Below are 24,536 nucleotides of genomic sequence, written 5' to 3'. Positions count from 1 at the left end.
TGAGCTATGTTTAAAGTTTCAAGTCTCTAGCTCGTTGGGAAGTGACAACGACAACTCGGCAAGCTAATATAAGCGTGGTAAAAAAAGATAGTAAACGACGCACGAAATATCCCATAACAACATGCCAAGAGAAAAGATTCGTAAAAGAAGCATAGTTACTTGCGCTCTGAGAATACCAGAGTGGAGATGCAAGAGGAAATGTTAAGAGGTCATATATTTCATGTGGAAAAAAAATAACTAAACGATGCATTAAATGTAACAACGTACTAAAAGAGAGCATTTTAATGGAATCGATATGGTCCCAGGCAAACAAAAAATGGCCGAGAGTGCCACGGATTCCCGCGCTCGCGAATGAGATTGAAGATGGCAGAGAGAAGCAGCGTTCTTTCCTGGGAAGAGACAAAAATTGGCACGAGCCCCTCCATTGTAAACGGATAATCCGAGGCTCAGCTCGTAGCATTTCCATAGAATTCCCGGCATTCTCGGCTGCCGTTGGCTCGGCAGGTTAACAAGGGAGGAACGTTCATATTTACAAGATGAGATCAGACTGTTTTCCTGCTTGGCCAAGGCGATCTAGTCGCCGCTCCGCGATACGACGGTGTAGAGTAGAAAAAGAAGAGAGGACGAGAGAGCGTCGGCTCGTGCCTCTCCCAACCAAGGAAACATTTCCAACGGTCTTTCTTCGACTCCCATCGGAGGCGAGCAAGAGCTTCGGCATTCCGCGCACCGTTTCCTGCAACCGAACGCAGTGCGAGCAGTGCCGCGAAAGTAAAACGTGCCTGGTCATTAGCGATGGGATTGAGCACCCAACAAGTATATCCGAACCTCGATTAGACACAAAGTATTTCCGAAAATAAAACCAGCATTTTCAAGTACACTCGAGTTCTGAACCAGATAAATCCGAACTTTCTATGATCTATGATATAATGATGATTAACTTCTACAGACACTACAACTTCGCTCTTCCAAATGATTGTTGAATTAGTGCAAGAATAATCATTTGCAATGCTGCAGCTACAGGTGGTGACCAAATTATTGGAGCCAGATTAAATTCAAAGTACTTCAGACTATAAAAATGGTACTTTCAAGTACACTAGAATTTTAAGTCAGATAGATCAAATAGAAACTTTCATGGGTACCTTAATCATATTTTTTTCGAGGAGACTCTGGTATCAATCGAATCAGCTTGTGTGCAACTTCTATAGGCACTACAATTTTGCTCCTCCAAATGATTGTTGAATTAGTGCAAGAATAATAATATGCCTGGCTGCAGCTACAGGGGGTGACCAAATTATTGGAGCCAGATTAAAATCAAAGTACTTCAAACTATAAAAATGGTACTTTGGAGTACACTAGAATTTGAAGTCAGATAGATCAAATAGAAACTTTTATGGGTACCTTACTAACATTTTTAAATTATTACATTATAAGAGTACTCATTGTTACCCTGCAGATCTTCATACAAAATAAAAAATGTCTGTATCAATTGCAAGAGGTGGGAGCCAAATACAGTATAAACACTTTCTTTAATAATGTTAACACGTTAAAAAAATAGTATATCGCTATTCTTGGATTATTAACATTATTCTCCTGTTTTAAACTGCAGCAACCCATTTTTGTTATAAATGCAAAATCCCATTGTAAACGCATGCACATAAAACTTGATCCCATTCCTAGTCATTAGCGATGGGATTAAGCACCTAGCAAGTAGATTCAAACCTCGATATAATAGACTTCCAGTATACAGCAATAAACTGGAGTGAAATAGAAATTTATTCTCTTTTTTATGATTAATATGTTCAAGTAACAGTATTTTAAATTTTTCTGGTGTTTTTACTGTTTCATATTGCACCTACTCATTTTTTTCATGAATTAATAAATTGTCTAATCATGATCGTAGACTCCTTTGGTAGAATTTGTTTAAAACCTTCATCCCAGCGCTGACTCGTTATTATACAGGAATGGGATCAAGGAAAAGCAATTTTTTGTTGACTCCCGTTTCTTGCAATTAACACAGAACGCTTTTATTTTGCATAGAAGTCCGCAGTCTATTGACAAATGTACAAGCATACACCTAGTGGAAAATCCTTAGTATTCATAATTGATTGCGAGTTCTTGGAAGGTGAATTAAGGGCCATTACGTAACGCATCGATCATGGAATTATAGAAACCCGCTTATACGAGATTAGGAAGGAACAGAATGGTATGTGGTCGGATCGAGGCATGCCAAGTTCCAAACTAGTCAACGAACGATCGGGAAGGAGGCGAAATTAGAAATACCCTAAAGAGACTTAGTACCCAGAACAGCCTGTTACGGACCTGTTATGCGAAGTATGCGTGTTACGAGTCTAATCTCTACTCGGTCGAGCAATGTACCTTTCTAAATGAAATATGTTTTTTCCGATCTGCTAATTACCGCAGCACCTTGACAGTGGTCGGATTACTATAAACCGGCCGCAGTTTATTATTCTGCGAGTTGTTCCGTCCTTGTAGCTTCACAATATATGGCTCATAATTATAATTAACGAGACTGATCGCCCAGTTCGTTTCCGTATAAGGAATCCTTAATGCAGAATTTTTGTTCTATGAAAAATAATGAGAAAATTATCTTTGAAAATATTGCTTGTTTTCAAGTTTAAACCAAACACTTGGTTTTCGAATAGACTGAAAATAACATTTCATCGAAATAATATATATTAACCATTTTACTGCTTTGGATTCCACTTATTTATTACGAATAAAACATTGAAACGGCAAAGTTACAAATAAACCGCGGATCTTCATGCAAAACAAAAATTTTTTTGCGAAAGTTTTACACGAAACAAAACTTTCCTCCGTGAGATAGAGAGATTGCTATACTTTTAAATGACGCTTCAAAAAAATTTACTGACCAGACTAGCTATTTCTTCGCAGTCTTTTTTACAGCTTCAATTAGCCTACCGAGTTCGGGCGCCTTATTTTAAGAACCTTGGCTATCCTTTCTAATATTTCGACTATCGTACTCTCGCGCTAAAATTTATCGTATAATTACGCGAGAGAATTACTTAATTCGGATTTGCCGGTAAAAAGTAACTCGCCCATTATCCCATTGCTAAAATCACCAGAGAATTAGCCTGGCCACGATTTTCCTTTTAGTCGGCTCGCGACCGTCCTGTTTTGCCATTTCGCAAGACTCTTGCCACTTTAGATCACTTGGTTCCAGCGATCTCAATCTTCAAATCCGTCTCAACCCCTTTTTTTTGTCGTTCGAGCAGTACTATTAAACCATTTATGTTTTTCCTTTATTCGTTTTACTTCTTGTTTCGGCGATATCGCTATTCGATCGGTAAACTGGCGCTTTATTGCCTTTAAATACGGAGGAGCTGCAAAATGGCATGTACCGGCAGTGATAGCATTATACGTACCCATTAGTCTTTATAGGTTTCAATTATTTCATTCACTCTAGCATTTCCTTTAGGATGCTAGATAGAATTATTCGAATGCACGTTCTACTTTTATTAATGTCACGTATTTTTAATTATAGTGACTATTCTGTTTTCAATTATTTTCTTGTGAAACTTGTGCCGGCATATTGGTGACATTTTTTTTATTAAAACGAGTACAAACACGACACACTTCAGATCATATTTATTGTTTAATCCACGATTCAGTAGAACCTCGATTATACGAACCGATGTACTACCGATTAGTTAGGATAATCGAGGTTCTATTGATCAGACGACTCCTCTCCCTACTACAGAGTCCTCTTCATAAAAATCCTGTAAACTGTAGGACAAGGTTGGGAAGACTAGGCATATGAGGCAAAGCACGGTAGGGGCAATATGAAATAGTTGATAGTGGGGTCGGTACACTGGTGCATAGTGGGAATCATGAAGCGACAGCGGGGGGAAGAAGTTGCCCGGGCCTGATCTAAAGTGTATCGTGTTTGGACTCGTTTTAATCAGAAAAGTGTCACCAATATGTTGGTAAAGTTCCACAAAAAATAATAAAAAATTAAACCGTTTCACGTACAAATATCGTGCACATGTCTTTCACATAGGAAGCATTACTGTAGTCACTTTCAATGTTCATGTTGCCAGTTCAAGTTTATGTTGCCAGCATCCAGTTACATTTTGTCCATTTTAAGGATCGATACCTCCAAAGTCTAACGCGGTGGACAAACTTGATTTAGAGATAACGTTGCCATTATTTTCCAGACCGACGAGTGAATTCGTACACCTTGTAATGCATCTATTTTCCACGTACGAATACATCACGTCGAATCGGATATAACGACACGTAGAATCGTCTTCTCGTCCCCATTAGACGTTACCTGCTTTCTTCCGCGAGCAAACGTTCCATTCTTCCGCGAGCGAATCGGAAGACGTTCCAGCGAAAGTTTCAACGGTGTCATCAATTTTTTGTCGACTGGAGGTCGAAGAAAGTTGCGCTCGTTAAAATCGCCGGTGGATCGAACCGAATGATCGTTTCTATTCATTAATTATAAAGACGTCGGCGGGACACGGTGTAAGAGATCACGCTTTGGGCAACTCTCCCCTTGTAATCAATCCGCGCTCGTTTTGCTTTATTAAAATTCGAAAGTAATTATACGGAATCTCTCGTAACAATTTTCGAGACGTTCACTTTCGATTTTGCTGTGTACGCCCTTTCAAAATACTCGTGAAGCTCGTATAATGATTTTCGCGCGTTACTGTTAGCTTACCGTTAATTTATTATCGATAACTTCATTGTTAACTTTCGAAACTGCAGGGTAGGAGGAAAAACAGGGATCAAGAAAATTAATATTTAATATTATTGCATGGCTCATAATACGAAGTTTATTATTCAAACAAAAGCTTCAAGATCATTTTGTGCTCTTTCAATTAGTTTTCGAAAGCGTCATGAAATGCTGCTATAGAACAAAGCATCTTTCCTTGACCTTTTGACCTGTAGTTTAAAGCCATAATTCGCAATTAAATGAGTTTAAGTTAAGTTAAGTTAAGAACAAGAGAGGAAGACATTTAATTTTATAAATATATTGTTTATAGATAATCAAGACTCGGTTGATTCAGTTTAATAAAAAAAAGTGAATGATAAAAATTTCTTGTATATCTCTCTCTCTCAATAGCCCTATGAGGGCATGCACACACGCTTTCCACAATCAAAGGGTTAACGATCATACTTTGTGTTTCTCATTCACTTGTTATGCATGAGAAAACTTTTACACAAAGTCGTTTTAGGATGGCAAAATGTTTTTCGAGACAAGGTAATCTTCCTATTTCTCTCTTGAAATGGATGAAAGTTCTACCGTACTTAGGGGAGCTGTTTTTGTCGTAGATCCATTTATTATTAACGTTATCTGACGTTTATTACTATCCCAGCAATTAGATTTCTCAATCCACGACCATTTAAGTACGGTTCAATAAAAAGTCGAGCTCGGATCCGTTACATAATATGCACATTTTATTCGGAGAATGGATACATGTCTTAATAGATCTCTCTCGTGAAAAAAAGAGATCTCTCTCTCTCCCCTTATCATTTCTTGTTTTACATTTGCAAGTTAAAAAGCTTCAGGCTCACTTGTTGCACTTCTTGGTACATCGACCCAATCCTTTAATAGTTCCAGCATCGTCTTTTCATGTAGCAGTCTTATGCTTTTGTCATGTACTAAATGTGCATGTCCCCTCGGGGGAAAGTAATCCGGATAGAGCAAAACCTTTTCAACTCGTGCACGTACAGTGGATCCAGAAAGTATTTCTTATTCTCGGAAATTTTGTCGACATGTGATACATTTCCTTAAAAATAATAGTACGACAATATACCTAGTCAGATTTTGAAGCTTGAGCCTCCACTTCTCCCATTTGCTGCTAATTGTTGGTCTGTAAAAAGGTCTGCAGAAACATTGAAAAATTTTTCTCGTGAATGAAACCACCGTAGATTGAGAGGTCGAAGCTTCCCCTTTACAACGAATGCTTAAAATTTCGTATACGACTTTTACCTGTTGTATCCCTGTATTGTAAGACCTGAACCAGTGTTGGGAAAAAACTTCATCAATAGCCGATTTTTCGACGATTTCTTTATTTAATCAACGATTGACGATTAACTTCATCAATCGATTAAATCAATCGTCGATTTTTCGACGATTTCTTTTTTTAATCGTAAGGGCAAAGCACGGTAGGAACAATATGAATAGTGGGGAAACCGATACACTGGTATTTAGTGCGAGTCGTGAAGCGACAGCGGGGAAGAAATTGCCCGGACCTGGCTGTATCATGCACAAATATTTTAGAAAAAAGTGATCTTTTCTGACCGCCAGCCCACTCACAAAAGATACGCAGATTGCAGACACTTCGGCCGAACTTAAAATAACATAAAACATGTTTAGACCCGGTCTAAACATTTTTCGAGAAATTTCAACCGGATAAAAAGCGCGGTTTTCCCCGAGGCGAAATAATTTATGAACATTTTTTGCGGTCTTGTGGCTTTCATTTGAGAACATCTCTTTTCATAACATACCTGAAGGTTTTTTGTAATTTATACACAGTTCTCTTATTTGTCCGGCGTATTTAATAAACTCCAGCCCGCCATTAAAGGCCACGATAAAATACTTTACGAAGAATTTCACTTTACACATTTTTCTCGCGTATTTACTTTATATATATATGTTTTCTTGAACATTATTTAGAGTCATTCGGCCTGTAATGACTCGGCTCTCCTTGAAGTGAAGCACAGTGTTTGTGGATTTGGTGTCATGCACATTTAACATACATTCACCGTCGCGTCGCGTTCGTGACTTCATCCTTTTCCATGTTGAAAAATTCATTTTCATTGCGAGTGATTTTTGCAATGCGAGATGTCATTAACACACTGCCGATCTTTGTGCGAAATAAAAATTGTCCGCATCAATCGCAGCAAACAGAAATCGATGAGAGATTAAATTGACTATTTTTAAAACAATTAAAATACATTCTGCTCTATGAAAGAATTTACACCACTTCCTTATTAATTGTCAAATCTTGAACACCGTTGGTCATGTTGAATTAATTAGTTAATTAATTTGTTTCATTTGCAATTAATTTGTTCACCAAATACATTGACATTTTAAAAAATTTTAAATCTTCCTATTTTACCACGTTTTTAAATTTCACTTATTCAGTGTCGTTGTAATTGCATAAAATCTAATCAAAGTCTAATCTAATAACGTCTAATCATTAGGATTTGCAAAGAGTACGGTAATAAATTCTAATTCAGTTTCATTGAGACAATTATCTTCATTCTGCGAACTTTTTATGCAATCCTGACAAATGGTAATTCAACAGCGTTTACTATCGATGGCTTAAGGTGTGTTGGTTTTCTTTATTGACCGCAGGTCGACACTCCATCATTCCTATTAACCGAAGATGACGAGTTAGCTTGCTACTTGTATTCCTTAACCTTTCAATGACATTTTCACTTTCTTATTAACACATCCAGCAATTTTTGCATGCAATTATATATCGTAATATCAGCATTAACATAAATATTCTGCTATACGATGTTTATTTCTTTAATACATATCTGCATCTACAGATTAATTTTCTCTCATTTCTTGCTTTACGATTTTCGTCACAATCTCTGTAATTGTTTCGTCGCTACTAATTCCCTAGAAACAGGAGATCTACGTTCACTTTATGATTACATATATTTTAAACGTTATATGTATATGAAATATGGAAAGTAATATTTAATTTTGACGTGTAAGTAATTAATAATGTTCATATTTATAAGACCGTGATAAAATTTTCGTTGCAAGTTTTGACTCCATTAATCATACAAACGATTAGGAGAAAGTAATTACTTGAGTAATAATAAAATATAGCGAAATATAAAACAGATTAAAAGAATTTAAGAGAATGTCAATAAATCATCGTTAAACTGCGTGTTGATTTTTATGGAAAATAAAAAATGTCTGTGTTAATAGCTGGGCCAATAACGAAAATTTAAAAGATGTGTTTGGTCTATTTGTATAAATTATATAAGCTCCGAAAATTTCATTGAAATTGGTTAATTGGTTTACTAGTTATAATCGATCAAAAGTGTTAAAAATTGCAATTTTTCAAGATTTTCGGCCTTTTTACCACTTTTGATCGTTTATAACTCGTGAACCAGTTAACCAATTTCAATGAAATTTTCGGAGCGTATACATATACTTCATACAAGTTGACCAAACACATCATTTAAATTTTCATTATTGGCTCAGCTGAAAAAGTCGTAAAAATAAATTTTTACTATTGTTTTTCACAATTCCGACCAAATGAATTTTTCCAACATATTTTTTAGACGTCATTTACTAAACTAATTCTTTTAGCCTTACAGACAAATCGAAGTCGTTTGATCCATTTATAAAATTCTGATTTAAAGTGTGTATGATCAGTTTTGCTCCTAACTGTAAACTGCAGTCTAATTATCATCAACTTAAAAAAAAATAAATTTTTATTTGGTTCTGGTAGGTTTTGCAATTGATGCAGCAAAATTGTTATTTTGCATAGAGTCTCGCAGTCTATTAAAGTTGAGCGACGTTGAGCGTGCTCCAGTTGGAAAGCTAGGCCCTTTTTGCACAAGACGTTTCTTCTCGACAGTACTTTCTCTCTTTATTCGAAGTCCACAAGCCGAAATGTTGCATCACGACAGTTATCACTTTCTGCTAGCCGGAATCTGCCAGTCGTAAAACTGGTAACGCCGAGATTAGCGCAGCGGAGTGTGAGTTTTGAGCGTCGCGTCGGTTGCATCCAAACTGTTAAATGCATTCATAATAGCTAGTCTTTCTCCGGCACTTATGCTTTCAAAACACTTCAATCTTTTACATTTGTAATCATCGCCTGCCTCGTGGGATTGAAGTCTCAGCCCTCTCATCACGCCAACCCACTCTGCCTTCTTGCGTTTTCTTCTTGCTTCCTTTTGGCAACGCTTCGCTTGAATTCCCGTCATCTGAAGTCACATCGCCATAAACAAAAATATGAAAAATGGACAACACAGCCGCTTTCTTCGGAACATAATAAAACCAACTCTGGTTTCAAGACAAAAGATTAATCTTACACGCGGACAAATTTTATGAATTTATGGGAAAAATAGGTAGGCAGCATTCAAATTAAAAGAATGCAAGAAGATCGATGTACAGTAAAGCCTTGATCTAAGAAAACGGAAACCGTAGATGTAAGAAAAAACGTAATCCGAGACGGGATCGAGTATGTCGGTGTAAACCACTACTAATCTAATTCTAAAACTTCTTCATTTTTCATTCTTTTTTTATGGGACTTTCACCGACTCATTTGTGGCATTTTTCTGATTGAAATGATAATAGATACGATATTATTTGAACTTGTATTGAATGGTCTAACAATCTAAAATAATAAACTGTCGGCTGCTCTTTACTTTACCGGACTCAAAATTTGTGCCTTTCTTCTACGAATTATGATGTACTTAGTATGTAATCCAGTAGATTTGTGCCCGGCGCGGATGCAGATCGAAGTTTCGATCCTGTAGGATCAATGGTTTAGCAGTTATACTTGCTTAAAAAGTTGTGCATTTTTCAGTGTTTTGGATAGGTAAGGGCGCCGCCATATTGGTTTGAAGTGACGGTCGCGCGCTGCTTACTGAGTTGGTCCGGGGGAGGGGGGCAAGGACCGGCGGTTCTGCTCGGAAGCGGTCGTAACTACAAACCAATATAACGGCGCCCTTACCTGTCAAGAAACTGGAAACATGCTCAACTTTAAACGACCATAGCTCCTCAACTATTGATCCTAGAGGATCGAAACTTCGATCTGCATCCGCGCCGGATACAAATCTACTGGATTACATACCAGATACATCATAATTGTAGGAGAAAGCTACTAATTTTGAGTCCGGTAAAGTAAAGTTTACCCAAACTGTCTACCTATATACATCTGATAATTATAAAAAAATTCAATACGTTCCCAAAAAGATATTCTGGATGCATGGAGAATTGGAGATGATTAAACTGTTTCTTAAGTCAGTGTGTAACTCGTATACATTAGGAAAATGCAAATGTTTTCTTTATTTTATGATGAGTTTTATCATGGTATTTTTATAAATCGTTTATGGAAATGTTCTCCGTATTAAAAGTATAAGTAATTGTAATGGTAGACGGTTGATTGGTTTGATCCAATAATTTTTACCAATGGTAGCATCTGATGACTTCCTCCTGTAGACAATTTGATTTGCAGACTACGTATTCAATACACCGTTTCATATTTTGTTCAGCTCTGGTTGCAGCGTCTTGAAGAAAAGAACCGAAGAAATCGATAGGGTACGATTTAGGAGATCGGTATCGATCCACAGAACTTTCTCCTACGTACCGTACAGACAACTACGTTATTATGATTGTGTTTATGATAACGTCATCGTCTGCGATTCGCAACTGAATTTCTATGATGATTGCTCGGCGTAGGTGAAAGCATTGCTCAACCGGTGGAAGCGCGTCGGATGTTCCTGTCGCAAGACGCGCCGCCACCGCGCGCGCCGGTTGCAACATTTTTGCATAAATGTCAACCGCGACGGGATAATCTAATCATTCCGATGAAAAAGGACGACGCAGTCCGCCGCATTGTTCCGCGCGACCAATCAATTAGCAACGACATTTCACCTAGCACCTGTCGTTAGAAAGTATTAGAGAAACCGCGGCAACCGTTTTGCGTCACTTGCAAAATGTTTATAATTCGCGAGCTGCGCGAAACTACTTCCGGCCGCGGCCATGTTGGGCCCGAGACGACGCGGAAGTTGCAACTGTAATTAGCGTAATAAAATAGCTGAATGAGCAGGAGGTAATTGCCCCTGAAACGAAACTCAATTTCTGACGCTGTCACCGACACAGTGATTCCATCGAAAGAAAAAAAGGCTTTGCAAAGTTAATCTACATTTTAACAGCTACTCTTTTAATCTGTTTGCGCTCCATTTCGTTGAAATCTGTTATCTGTTTCTTTGCTGAAGGTGGATGCAATTTCAAATCAATGTTAAATCAATTGCAATTCTTTCGAAATTTGTTTTGCTCGTCAGTAGACTGCGGATCTTTGGGCAAAGTGAAAATTTTGTGCATCGATCGCAAGAAATAGAAACTAAATTGAATGTTATTTCTTCCCTTAACCCAGGGATTAAAACATCTTCATCCCGAGAAATGTCGTAGACGAGAAAAAGAAATTTATAGTTTTTGTATGGCTACATTTATTTTAATGCTTAAATGGTGATTAAAAACGAATCAAATTTTATTTAATTTGAAAAGAAATGCGTAACATTCATATTTGTTACACTTTATTCGAAATCTTCATGACGAGTGTGACTCGTTAAAATACGGCAAAGGGAAATTTAAAGGGTAAAAAAACGGCAAATTATGATAACAGAGGAAAAATTATATAATATATTGACATCTTCAAGTTTTTAAATATCCGTAATCTACTCCGCAATCTACTCATCAGTTAGTAAATTAATTCTTCTAACAAGGGAAGGACCCCAAGTGTCCGACTTCGATTTTGATAATCTTTTGTGAGATGATGGTATATGGATCCCTAATGATATCTACAAAATATTAGGTGTAGTTACTCAATAGTTTTAAAGATATAAACAATTGAACTTCGAGAACTTGAGCTGCAAATCATGGTATATCAACAAGGTATGAAACTTTATAATTGTTTATATCTTTAAAACTATTGCGTAACTACACCTAATATTTTGCAGACATCATTAGGGATCCATATACCATCGTGTCACAAAAAATTATCGAGATCAAAGTCGGACACTTGGGCTCCTTACCTTGTAAATTCTCGGGGAAAAAAGAACCAGTCGTTTCGTTCAATTTAGAAAAGGTTACTCTGTTTTAATTCATTCAGGTACGACGTGTCAGTGCATCATACTGATCGAAACGTAGTGAAATGAATTCTAACGGGTGTTTCCAAAACAAGCGACTCATTTTTGCAAGAAAATCCGTGAAAAATGACCGGAACAGCAAATACTTTCCTCGGCGAGCATAGTCGAAGTACGATACGAGGATAACGCGAGAGTATAATGACGAGAGGATAATGCGAGGAGAGAAAGAAAGAGAGAGGCGGGAGGGGGAGAGAGAGAAAGGGCTTAGAGAGGAGAGTACTCGCAACCTGTGCGGTTCAGAACGATCCAGTCACCGATTGCGTGTTCAAGAGGCCGGTCGTAGAACTAACCGAATATACATACATATATATCGACGAAAAATCTCATCGCGATCGATCGCGATCGACGTCAGGTGCAGTCGGCGACGTAACACGGTACGCGCGACACTCGATCAGTGTGGTGAATCGATCCCTCCGCGGATCATGTGATAAAGGATCGCAGAAAGGGAGTAACGGGGACGACGAACCAAGACCTGGTACGTTCATTCGCGATCTTTCTGCGCTCTCGTGGCAGCTCTTCCGCTTTGTACACCGTGAAAGGGAACCGTTTGCGAACACCGATCGTTTCCATTAGTTTTTCCACGCTTTTCCACCATTGATCCTCTGCACACGATTTGATCCTCTGTCTCGATCGAGCTCGTTAAATCATTGTTAACCCGTCCGATTTTCATACATGAAGATCTTACCGATTTACGGTACAACGAAAGGTCACACATTCGCTCAACTGTACAGCTGTGATTTTTTAGAATGGTACTCTGCGATTTTCTCCAGCTAAGTTTTCTGTATGCTTTTCGCTGATGTATTGCAAAATCATAGCAAATTCGGGAGGTTTCTTCGGCTTCTATTGGAAGATTTCGATTTGTGCCCGGAGCTCTAGAAGTAATTATTTCACATTATTTTATAAACATAACAAGAATGTGTCTGTTTTTTGGCCATTTTTCCGGTAATGTATACCCAAAGAAATACATTTGGTAAATAATTCCTCAGGGAAGCATCTTTACAATCTTCATATTCGCAAATTAAGAATATTAGAACCCGTTGTTTTAACAGGTCCCGTAAACCTAGTGTTAAACTTTATCTCGGGAAATTTTTACGGAATTGTTAGGATGATTCTTGTGTGACACCCTCGTGGGTCAGAGCCGCTTCGAGTGAACGTAGGGTGCGAATTTGTTGCTTTTATAATAAAAATGAGCAGTGCAATTTGAAGCAGTATTAGATTGTAACAATTGTTAAATCAAGAAATCAATTTACAAGCGGCTTCTGTTTCTTGCAACAAATGCAGCAAAAATTTGATTTTGCATACGGATCCGCAGTAATGACTAAATATGTTTGCATTCTGATTAGCAGAGACTGCGGATTTTATGCATTTATAACAAAAATGGGCACGTACAATTTAAAGCAGTGGACATGTAAAAAATATTTAAGGACATCAATGTGCTAGTTTCAGCTTAATGGGATAATTAAAAGAAGAATACAATTTTTATTTGGCTCCTGTGTCTTGTAATCAATGCAAACTTTTTTTTATTTTGCATAAAGATCCGAAGTCTACTGATTAGTTTCTGGAAGGTTTTCATCGAGATCATTGATGCTTCTATATATTTAGACGCTGTTAACATGTCGAGGATCGTAAAGTTCAACACACCGGATGAAATAAAATACCGTGAATTATAGTCAATTGTATCATCGTAGAATATTCATGAAAGAATATCAAGCAGTTAGCGTACAAAAATTTATGTACTATCAAAACAAGTATGTTTGCTTACTGTTGGTGTTTTTGGATTTTTTATTCTGATTGACGTACGGGGTCCTGTCACGATGACATATTATATGAGGAACTACTAATTTATATGTTTTATAATCTTTATACAACAAATCACCATTTACTCCCTAACATAATATAGTTAGAGGAAATTGTACATTCTTAAACAATGATTTCTATGAACAGAGATTTTTTTATCGTTCGAGTCAAAAAGTATGACAACTAGACTGCAGGTCTTTATGCGAAATAAAAATTTTCTCCATTGACTGCAGAAAATGTTTCTCCTTCCTTTAATAATCTTCATCAATTAAAAATAATACATCCATTGCTCTGTTCATTTTACCACGCTTGTATCAACTTGCCGTGTTGTTGTATGCGTCAAATCTTGTAATCGAATGACAATAAAAGTAGAGAATAATATATAAAAAAAACTTTTGAAAAACCACGCTTATATTAAAATGCACTAAAAAGGAGAAAATCAATTTTTTCCTGGTTCTCCATAAAGTACCGAATCCAATTAAATGATTAATAGTATTTTTCCCCAGAATTTTAAGCAATTAGTTCACAATTTCTTCTGTTATAAAATTAGTGTCGGAATAGATAGAAAAGTTTAACGTAAATTTAAATAAAATGGCATTAGTGACTATAAAAATAAAAGCGTGGAGCGCCCACGAAGATTACGTCAATATAGTTTAGTGCTCCACGCTTTTATTTTTATAGTCATTAATGCCCCATTTCATTTAAATTTATATTAAATTTTTCTATCTATTCCGACACAAATTTTATAACGGAAGAAATTGTGAACTAATTGCTTAAAATTTTGGGGAAAAATATTATGAATCATTGAACTGAATTCGGTATTTTATGGAGAACCAGGAAAAAAATCATTTTCTCCTTTTTAGTGCATTTTGATATAAGCGTGGTTTTGAAAAAGATTTTTTATACATTTTTTTTTAGTATAAATCCATAAAATCCGTAGTCTAATTGTAAATTTAAAAAGGAATATTGTCTACTAACTTTATTATCCTGGCGGTAAGAATAGGATCTTTTTAAATGGAGACATCTTGCTACCGATTGTTAAAAAATCTATGATTGTTTAACACTCAAATTAGTTGGAAGGAAATTGTTAATGAAATATTTCTTCCTCGCCGATTGGATAACAGCTAAAGCGAGCCTTGCGCTCGAGATTGCATACATACTTTTCCTTGGTGTACTGTAATAAAAGCGTTATTAATATTATTATTGTTGATTCGCGTGCGTGCACCTCCGCGATTCATCACTATTCCTTGGTAGCTGACGCGTGCAGAAATTTTTTTCCGGTCAGAAATTTACCGTACACGCTGGTTTCGTGTACCGTGAAGTATTCGGTATACAGGGTGAGTAGAAACGTTCTACTATCCTTAATCCGTACATCTCAATTTATTATCCGCCGGTTTATTTGTTACGGTCGACTGAACCAACAAGACAATTCGGAAATCGTATATTTGATCTTGCTGCGATTTACCAAGCTGCCTTCAAAATGAAAATAATAAAGCTGACAATCCTAGACATCTTATTGCTTCAGATACAAACTTCAATTTCTTTTTATTGTTAGATGTGCGTCTATTTTATAGTTTTTCAAAAACAGAGGATAGAAATAGTAATCTTGCGCTTGTTCATAAAGAGTTTAAATGAAAATTGTGCGAGATTTTCTCGTATTTTACACAATCAAATATTTACTATCGACAAAAATAAATTATACGTACTTCTAACCTGAGACAGTTTAACCAATATTCTTCACTATTTCGTAATACTCTAAATTATATAGCAAGTGGGTTTTTTATTAAATATTGTCCCTTATTTAGGATTTTTGCACAGCCTAATATTTCCCACGCAATAATAAAATATTTAAATAATTTCTCTATGTTCCCCATAAAATGATATTGTAAGAAGGATTTTCTGATCGATAACTGAATAAAACAGCTCAATTATTATATTTCTCCCTATAGAATTGTTAATTGTACCGTTCCCAGCAATGTTAGGTCGCAGTCTAGTAAACTCTGATTTTAAACGCGTCGACTTGAAAAACACATATCTATCAACTCTGCAATTGTAGAACGATTCGAAACATAGATTTGCACATTTTTGTAACTATAAGATTTTTGCAGATTTCGTTTATTGTGTTATTCAACTCAAAACTGGTGATATCAGTCAATTGATCTATTATTTCGCATCTTTCTCAGAGCTGTTATAGTTTTCGCAGAAATTGATATTAACAAATAAAATTTGACATCTAGTGATAGAAGTAAGTTGATATTATTTTGCATCTTTCTCACAGCTGTCCTATTTTTCGTACTTTTTCAAATAAGCCGAAATAATTTATGTACGTATTAGAATTACAAGAAAATACGGACGGATACTAGTAACCCTCTCTGCAAAGTATAGTAAATTTTTGAAAAGTAGGATCCACAATAATTGTATAAACACTGATTGTCTCAGACATGAACTTTTCGAAAGGAGACCTCGGAAAGTAGAAGACCGCCTTTGAAAACATAACATTAAAGTGCGGACACGAGGAAGGCGTGTTTCCTAGTTGCACATTCCCATGTTTGCAATTCGTTAATGGCACAGTCGAACGCGCTTTCAAAAATGTTATGATTTCTCCCGGAAAATATATATGCATTTCTCTTTTGCAACTTTGTGTATCGAGAAATGAATGTAATACGAGCCCTGCTAACACGATACAGATCAGAAACAAATCATAGATACTGTGGAATAATTTATTCGATCAATAATCGTGATATATGAAGACTAATGGGACCTTGATCTTTAATTTCACTGATGCTGTACTATTTTAAATTCGATCTACTCGTCTTCGTTGAAGCCTCCTCTTTACAACGGTTCCTTCAAAATACAAACAAAAGTTCGGTCAGAAAAATCTCGACAGAACGATAAAAAAAGAATCGTACACAAATTTTTAAGGTGTCGTTGTAAAGAGAAAGCTTCAATCTTTAAATCTGTGGTAGTTTTAGTGACGGAAAAAATTTTTAAAAGTTTTCACAGACGTTCGAATGCTACATTGTGAAAAAATCTCAGAGTAGAATGGAACAATGGATTATTCTTTACGAAATGATCAGTTCACTGTAGTGCTTGATATGTAGTATTAAACCTTTACAGTCGGCGCTATTTTAACTTGAAAATTAAACATTTCTGGCGACCCAGTATAATTCCATTGTTTATGATTTTTTTGAATTTATGGATAGGAAATCAATATAATAGCTCATACAATACAACATATTTAATAATGTAAAAAATATTGTGAATAATGGTAAAGCTATTTTTAGTGGTGACCCTGAGGCACTCGACTGTCAAATCGGTAGACTTGTTTCCAGGATTGCAAGGATGCGGGATTCTTCTCATTTCTCGATAATACAAACACGGTTTTTTTTCAGTAGTCACAAACGCTAGATAAAAGATCGATCTAGGGCGCTATCTCCCTCAAACGTCCTATTTTTTCGTTTATGAGACGTAATTTGCATTATTCGGCAGTATGTAGCTATGAAAATAGCAACATGCGCAGTTGTATGCTTCCGAATAATGCAAATTACGCGAAAAAATAGGACTGTTGAGGGATATAACGCCCTAGATCGATCTTTTATCTAACGTTTTTGACCATGTACTGAAAAACCCCGTGTTTGCATTACCGAGAAATGAGAAACCGAATCCCCCACCCTCGCAATCCTGGAAAAAGGAGTCTTAAGGGTTGAGGGAGGTGGGCAAAGCGTTGAATTTTTCGCGATTTCGTATGTTGCGAATTGGGTGATGCTCGTGGGCGTAAAGAGCGTGCAAAGAGCCGCAGTCTACTTATGTCGCAACGTTCCCCTGAACTTGGACACCGTTGAACGATTATCAATGCAGTCGTTGGTCGCTTGACTTACAGATCGTTGGGATTCAACGGACTGTGTCAACCGGATCACCGAGTACGGCGTCTATTGACCTTTGCCGATCGAATACAGGCACGAGGAGTCTCTGCGAACGGGTTGAAAACACGCGTCGAAACCCCACGAAAATGCCAAGTCACTTTCAAATCAACCACTAGCAACAATAGTTTCACAATCCAGCAAGCCCACGAGATCAGCTATACCTACAGCACAATAACAAGCGAAAATCCGCTGATACAATACGACGAAACTAGCCTGAACCTTTTCAACAGAGGCGAACTTCAACGAACACAATCAAATAGAAATTAATCGTGCGAGGAGATTCATGAAAGGCAACAGTAAATGAACACAACGTTCATCGAACGTTCAACGACTGGGAAACGTGTCCGAGAAGAGACAGTGATGCGTTGAAGATCTTTTCCGAACGGGACAAACATGGAGAACGCGGTGATCGCGCTCGATTCAACGGTCAGGAGTCAGGACTCCAGCAACTCGAAGGACTCCAGCATCTCGGATTCGAAGCCCGAGAGCTGTTTAGAGTCGAAACACTCGAAGGAAATCCTGATCTCGGAGAAACAACAACGACAACAACAACACCAGCCACACTCCAATCAAATACCCATCGAGGAACAGAGACTGAAGAGCGCGGAGCTCAAGGATGACTCGAACATGCTGATGTTTATGTCCTGCGGACAACTTCTGCTCGGTAAGTCGATTATCAACATTTGTTTAAACATTTCAGAAAGAAGTTATGTCGTTGCGTTGCTGATTCAAATGATTGTTAAAGTATAGTTCAGCTAAGTTGCTCTAACTTAGAGGATACGATAGCCTGAGAGTGTAAAATGCTACTTTTTGGACATTTCTTTTCTAGTTAGACTTACAATTTTAAGAGAATGCTTAGCAGACTTCGAGTATTTCGGCTAGAACAAAATATATTGTCAAATTTAAATGTGTAATACAGCATATTTTAAAAACATTTTTTTAGGACCTTGTTCAAAGATTCAATTGTTCAAGGCACGTTCAATTTCAACGAAATATACTGTCAAATTTAAATGTATAACATAGCGTTTTTGAAAAACATTTTTTAAGGACCTTGTTCAAAGATTTAATTGTTCAAGGCACGTTTAATTTCAACAAAATATACTGTCAAATTTAAATGTATTGTATTATACAGTATTTTTTAAAAACATTTTTTAAGGATCTTGTGCAAAGATTCAATTGTTCAAGGCACGTTTAATTTCAACAAAATATACTGTCAAAAAATGTATAATACAGCATTTTTTAAAAACATTTTTTAAGGATCTTGTGCAAAGATCCAATTGTTCAAGGCACGTTCAATTTCAACAAAATATATTGTCAAATTTAAATGTATTGTATTATACAGTATTTTTTAAAAACATTTTTTAAGGATCTTGTGCAAAGATTCAATTGTTCAAGGCACATTTACTTTCAACAAAATATACTGTTTATTTAAATGTATAATATAGCATTTTTGAAAAACATTTTTTTAGGACCTTGTTCAAAGATTTAATTGTTCAAGGCACGTATAATTTCAACAAAATATACTGTCAAATTTAAATGAGTTATACAATGATTGATACAAAACAATGTTCTGATCACTTTCTAGAAATTATTTCCAAAAAGCTGGAGAACGAAACCGTGCCTGGATTTCATTGATTAAATTATTAAACAAGTTGCTCGGCATAGCTCGAGTCGCGTATTAAGTTATTTAGATTTGTAGTATAGCGTGTACGTGAAACCAGAAAATTAATTGACTGAAATTGCCGTCGAGATCGGTTCTCCATTACCGGTAATCGCAAGAACCTGCAGTCTTGTCACGCGATTTCGTATCAGAGGGTAACAGCGAATTTCTAACTAATTAACCGGACAATAGAAAGCATTACGTAAATTAGTTTCGATGCAGAAAATGTCCACCGGTACATCTTGCCCCTTTACTTAAACGCATTCGCAATTTGTGTGTAGAAAACCTTAACAATAGGATCAAGATGGCGAAAAGTGAAACCTGCTCGTAAAATGGGTAACTTGAGATTAATTCGATTCGATTAACATAATCGAGTAACATAAATATTTAACGTACAGGGGATTTGTAAAATCCGAACGCTTATTATGTATGCAACTATAAATGTTTATAGTTATTTGATTCATATTTTAGAATGATGATGATGTGATAAATATTCAACGCTGATTGTTCTTTTGATATATTTATTCACGTTCGAAATTTCGAAGTATAAGTTTTCAGAAATTGTTCGAAATTTGTGGTGCTTGATATACGATTTTTGTAACGAAAAAAGGAAGCTTCTATTATATGCTCACTGACTAGGCATTTCTCCAAAGTGCATAGAAATCGACGTAAAAGTGAAAACATTTCACTTAGAAAGTAATACTTGTGTATCTCTTTCCGCGGGCCTGCAAACCGTAGAGAATCGCTACGCTGCGATTCATTGTGATTCGATGGTTCGCTCGGAGCTAGGCCTAATTCTAATTATGGTTATTATCACGTAGAATCGGTTATTTGCACACGGTAGGTAGAAACGGAATATGGAGAGGTTGGTCTGCAGGCAATTTTGCAAGAGAATTAACTTTTACTCGGTCGCGAATTATATACGTACACGAAAGACACAATTGTTTGCGATCTCCAAGCTCTTTTTGTCGTCCAATATTTTATCTAAATTGCTATTTCTTACTAAGTTCTATTCTTAACTCTTTATAGATCATCGGTACACGCGCAAAATTATAACGTTTTAACATTGGAATAATAATATAACACTAACCGTACCGGGTACAAAATGTGCCGGATATACAGTGAGTGTAGAAAGTATTCGTACGCCCTTTAAAATAGAATGACACTTGACCGGTCGCGGTACGGTTAGTGTTAATTGTTCTTTGCTGCAAATGAATAAAACTGAGTACAATGTTGATGGTTCTCGTAGGTATAGTGCTGGTGGTGTTCGGGATCCTGGTGCTGGTGCATGGCGCCTCGCTGGGTGGCTCAGGTGCAGGTCTGTGGGCAGGTGTGGGCGCCCTTGTCGCAGGTGCATTGGGCGTCGTCGCGACGCTCGCGACGTCCTCGAGCAAAGCGCACTCGAGCTTTTCGACGGCTCACCTCGCGGCCAGCTTGGTCGCCCTTGCCCTCTCGAACATGGCCGCCATCACGGCCTTGACTGCCATCGTCAGGGACTCGCAGAGGACACCGGTAGTGACCTTACTCACTGTACCGGTACGTGGTGCTTTCAGCGGCCTCTTCTCTTCCCGCTTCTGTCCTTTTCTCCTCTTCAACGCGCGACGAGAAGGACATACAGTCCGGGACAGAATCAAATGGACATATTTTAACCCCTCGCCCTACGATTTATTTGACGGTTTCAGTGATTAGAACTTTTTTTGTAGTCCGTAATTTCCTAAAAAAGGAGATATCTATTATATGCCTACATGTTCTCCAATAATTATATACATGAAGAAACCAAAATAGAATTTCATCTCGACTTAAAGGAAATTAATAACATACGTATTTATTAGACTCTGTCCAGAATCTTCATCACGAGTCTGACACGATATTGTAGGGCAAGGGGTTAAAAACGAATAACTATTTTAAAATTGGACCAAACGACTTGACTTGTTTCTTGACATGTTGAAAAGATTAGCTTGCTAGGTAATATGTCAAAATAACAAAATAAGAAATCAATTTTATTTCAATTGCAAGAAACATGGGCCAGATAGAAATTTCATTCTTGCTTTGTCGATCTTAATAAGCTGAGAGTAATAAATGAATGTTCTTAAATTCTCTTAATCTGTCCACTGTTTCGAAGCGCATTTATTCATTAAATCCGCAGTCTAGTTATCAATCATACAAGTAGCACATTGATACGACTTTCATACGGAACGTTAATGACTTATCGTTAAAAATAACGTACAAAGAGCGAACAAAATTGTGTCACGTTATAAGCAACAAAAAGTCCGGTTCCCAAATGTCGGAATATCAACCGTGTATTCATTAGCGCATATAATTGTAGTCGAATTCAGAAGTAAACAAAGCATGAATTCCGGAGCGCAACATCCGTGATAATGAACGAGATTCATCGTTGATGGATACGTTCCCCAATTAGTCGACGAGTACCGGTGACCTCGTTTCGATTCCCATCGTTTTTTCTCGTCTGCCGATCGACTCGGCAGGTTTCGGCGAGGGCAGACCGGCTGGAACAGGGCCGCTGGAACCGTTTGATCGCCGGAGAAAGTTCCCAATGACAAGGTTAAAACGCGGTCATCGTCAGGCCCTACGGCCTGTCCCGCCTCTCCGGACCTCAATGGAATGCGATGGTGTCTGGTCAATGGTCTATTGCGACACTTCCATGTTTTGATGAAGTTATCTCGTCTCACGTGTTACCTGCGGGCCCTGGATCCATCTGACCCCTTCCATTCATACACCTGATCGTTCATTCAGCAGCCATAAATTCCACAAATTCCTTAACAAACGAACATGATCTCCAGTTTAAAATATTCTGAGAAAGATTTGCTCGGATTGGTTCTACATGAATTTACAACAAACACAAATTTAATGTATGAATGAAGCATCATCAGAAAGATAATGATGCTGTTTGTGTATGGTCAGGTTGCTCAACATCACCGAACAAGGAACCTCTAGGACAAGCTAATACATTACTATGCTAATAAAGTGTTCAAATCCTACGGTTACTTTTTGACCATGTATCTGGCACAAGGACAAACATTTGTCCAAGAAACACAACACAACGTGTGAAGCAGAAACATGTCCATGTGTTAGTTAGAAAGAGCGATTTTTGGTGTAGCTATGATTATAACTAGACTGCGGATTTTTATGCATTTGTGAAGAAATTGGCTGTGTGAAATATGATACAATAAAAGATTAGAAAAATATAAGGATATTGTTATGATGTTTAGAATGTAAAACATCTATTAAGAGATGAAGTGAATTTTTATTCGACTCCTGCTGCCTACAATCGTTGCAAAATGTTTTTATTTTGCATAAAGATCCGCAGTCTAATTTTGACCCCTGAAATTGATTTTTTTTACAACATACATATTGTAAATACATATTACATACATTACTGTGCAAAAAAAAGAAGCACCCGGTATACTTATAAGATATAATGACAAATAATATCTTTATGTAGAAATTGTATTGTACAATGATTGATTTATTGCATTTAAAGTACTAGATAATCCGCAATAATACATATCCTCAAAACTATTGCAATAAACAGCGGAATCCTTTTTCAAAACTTACTGTGTTCTTATTTAATTTTTTACGCTTTTCTATTAAATATGGCTGGGTAATTCTTTCTTTTGCACAGCAGTGTACATATTGTACGTACATATAGAAAAACGAATTTGAATAAAATTGCAGACGGAAGGTGGCTGGGCGGGTCTCCTGGCGAGCATAGGTCTGCTGGTGTCCAGCCTGGCCGAGCTGCTGGTCTCCGGCTATAGTTGCCTGATCTTGACTCCGAAGCTCTGCGGATGCCTCAGGACGAACAACAACGAGGAGTTGTTCTGCGACGGTCGTCTGAAGACCCGCAACATGGTGCACCAGTGGGTCACAGCTCAGAACCACGTGCCGAAGAGTCAGCCGATTTACGTGGTGCAGCCGATGATGTCGATGCATCCGATGATCCAGGTGAGTCCCGACCCTCTCCCGCTACACCCCTTCGCCAACGGCCGGTGTTCTTGACCCCTGCTGGGCGAGAGGTAGCGAAAGGTCAGTGACACGCTAGCTAGAAAGTTCAGAGAGAAACTCTTCATTGCTCCAGGCGGTTTCTGTGCCTACATTTTGGAGATGCACGAGCTCGGTGCACGCGTTTCTGTGTCAAGAAAATAAACCTGCTCCACGGATTCCCTTTGACTTTAACATCGTGTCGCATTCAACCCCGCTAATTGAACAGCGCGAGATCTATTGGGTTTGCGAGAAAGTCATTTCGGTATTTTAAGGTGAAATAAAACATAATTTTGGGAAAGTTTTATGAGAGCGCGGAATTATGAAGCTACAAAATGGAAAATATTTTATTGATTAAAGTTCATTGCTTGAATAAATAAATTGGCTTTTATTTCACCTTAAAATACCGAAATCACTTCTTGCCAACCCAATAGATGGAAATATGCAGCCACGTGCGCTAACACGTTAACGTAATTCGCTGTTGTGCGCAATACTGTGGGAACGAATCGCGAGAACTATGCTTCATGAAATTACTTATAAAATAGTATACACGCCTTGATTGTTACAGCCACCTTATGGAGTGCCAGCGTCTGCTGCAAAGTTTCCTGGAGGATTCGTACCTGCTAGACCCATGCCAATGCCAGCTCCAGCTTATGGTACCATTCCCATGATTGCACCCCACATGCCATACGTTGGACGACCCCCGTCCCAAATGGTAAAGTCTTATTATTAAACTGTACACAGAAACAGAGTTTTAGAAAATATTCTGCTATCTTAGCCCTCATATGAGCGTTAAGAGATGAGGCTATCATTAAAATTAACGTTTGGCATGATGTTTGTCAATATAACGATTATTACTATATAACGAACATATAATATAACGAACATTTCTATGAACAGATTTTGCACACAACATTTATTTCCACTTTCATAATTTTTCCAGTTATGCGTTGCCGTAAAAAAGATTCGTGCCCGATATTTTCACAAATTCCACCGCTCTGTAAAGTCTCAACAAAACCGGCACGTCACACTTAGCTAATTCTTTTTGCCATCGTTTTACAGCCTCCGGGGAATTACTGCAGTGTGAAATTCTCAGCGATACGTTTACGACAAATAAAACAGAAATTCCTCGCCTGTTTTGCATATAATTGTGCAACCGAGGGAACACCTCCAGAAACATCTAAAACATGTTATTTGAAAATGTTGCCTTGTCACTACTACATCTTTCGAAACGCTTCACGATCGTAAAATTTCAATAC

The 24,536-nt window shown here is 37.4% G+C and overlaps 1 protein-coding gene across 6 annotated transcripts in view; it reads left to right on the top strand.

Annotated features, from left to right (window-relative positions):
- LOC143213699 (cytosolic endo-beta-N-acetylglucosaminidase-like) overlaps positions 1-24,536 on the top strand; it is a 35,047-nt gene that overhangs the window by 7,909 nt on the left and 2,602 nt on the right. For 5 of the 6 annotated variants that reach the window (XM_076433781.1, XM_076433785.1, XM_076433780.1 and 2 more), the window contains exon 9: positions 17,573-18,006. In XM_076433781.1, coding sequence (XP_076289896.1) covers positions 17,573-17,628 — 56 coding nt within the window. In that variant the 3' untranslated portion in view covers positions 17,629-18,006. Of the gene's footprint in view, positions 1-11,728; positions 12,371-17,572; positions 18,280-20,524; positions 20,812-22,971; positions 23,242-23,845; positions 23,993-24,536 lie in introns of those variants that run through there. The other variant, XM_076433786.1, reaches the window with a different exon arrangement.

Source organism: Lasioglossum baleicum, chromosome 11 (genome assembly GCF_051020765.1).
Source record: "Lasioglossum baleicum chromosome 11, iyLasBale1, whole genome shotgun sequence".
Taxonomy (NCBI): Eukaryota; Metazoa; Arthropoda; class Insecta; order Hymenoptera; family Halictidae; genus Lasioglossum; species Lasioglossum baleicum.
The sequence above is the reverse complement of the archived record's forward strand: the minus strand, read 5'-3'. Positions and strand labels throughout refer to the sequence as shown.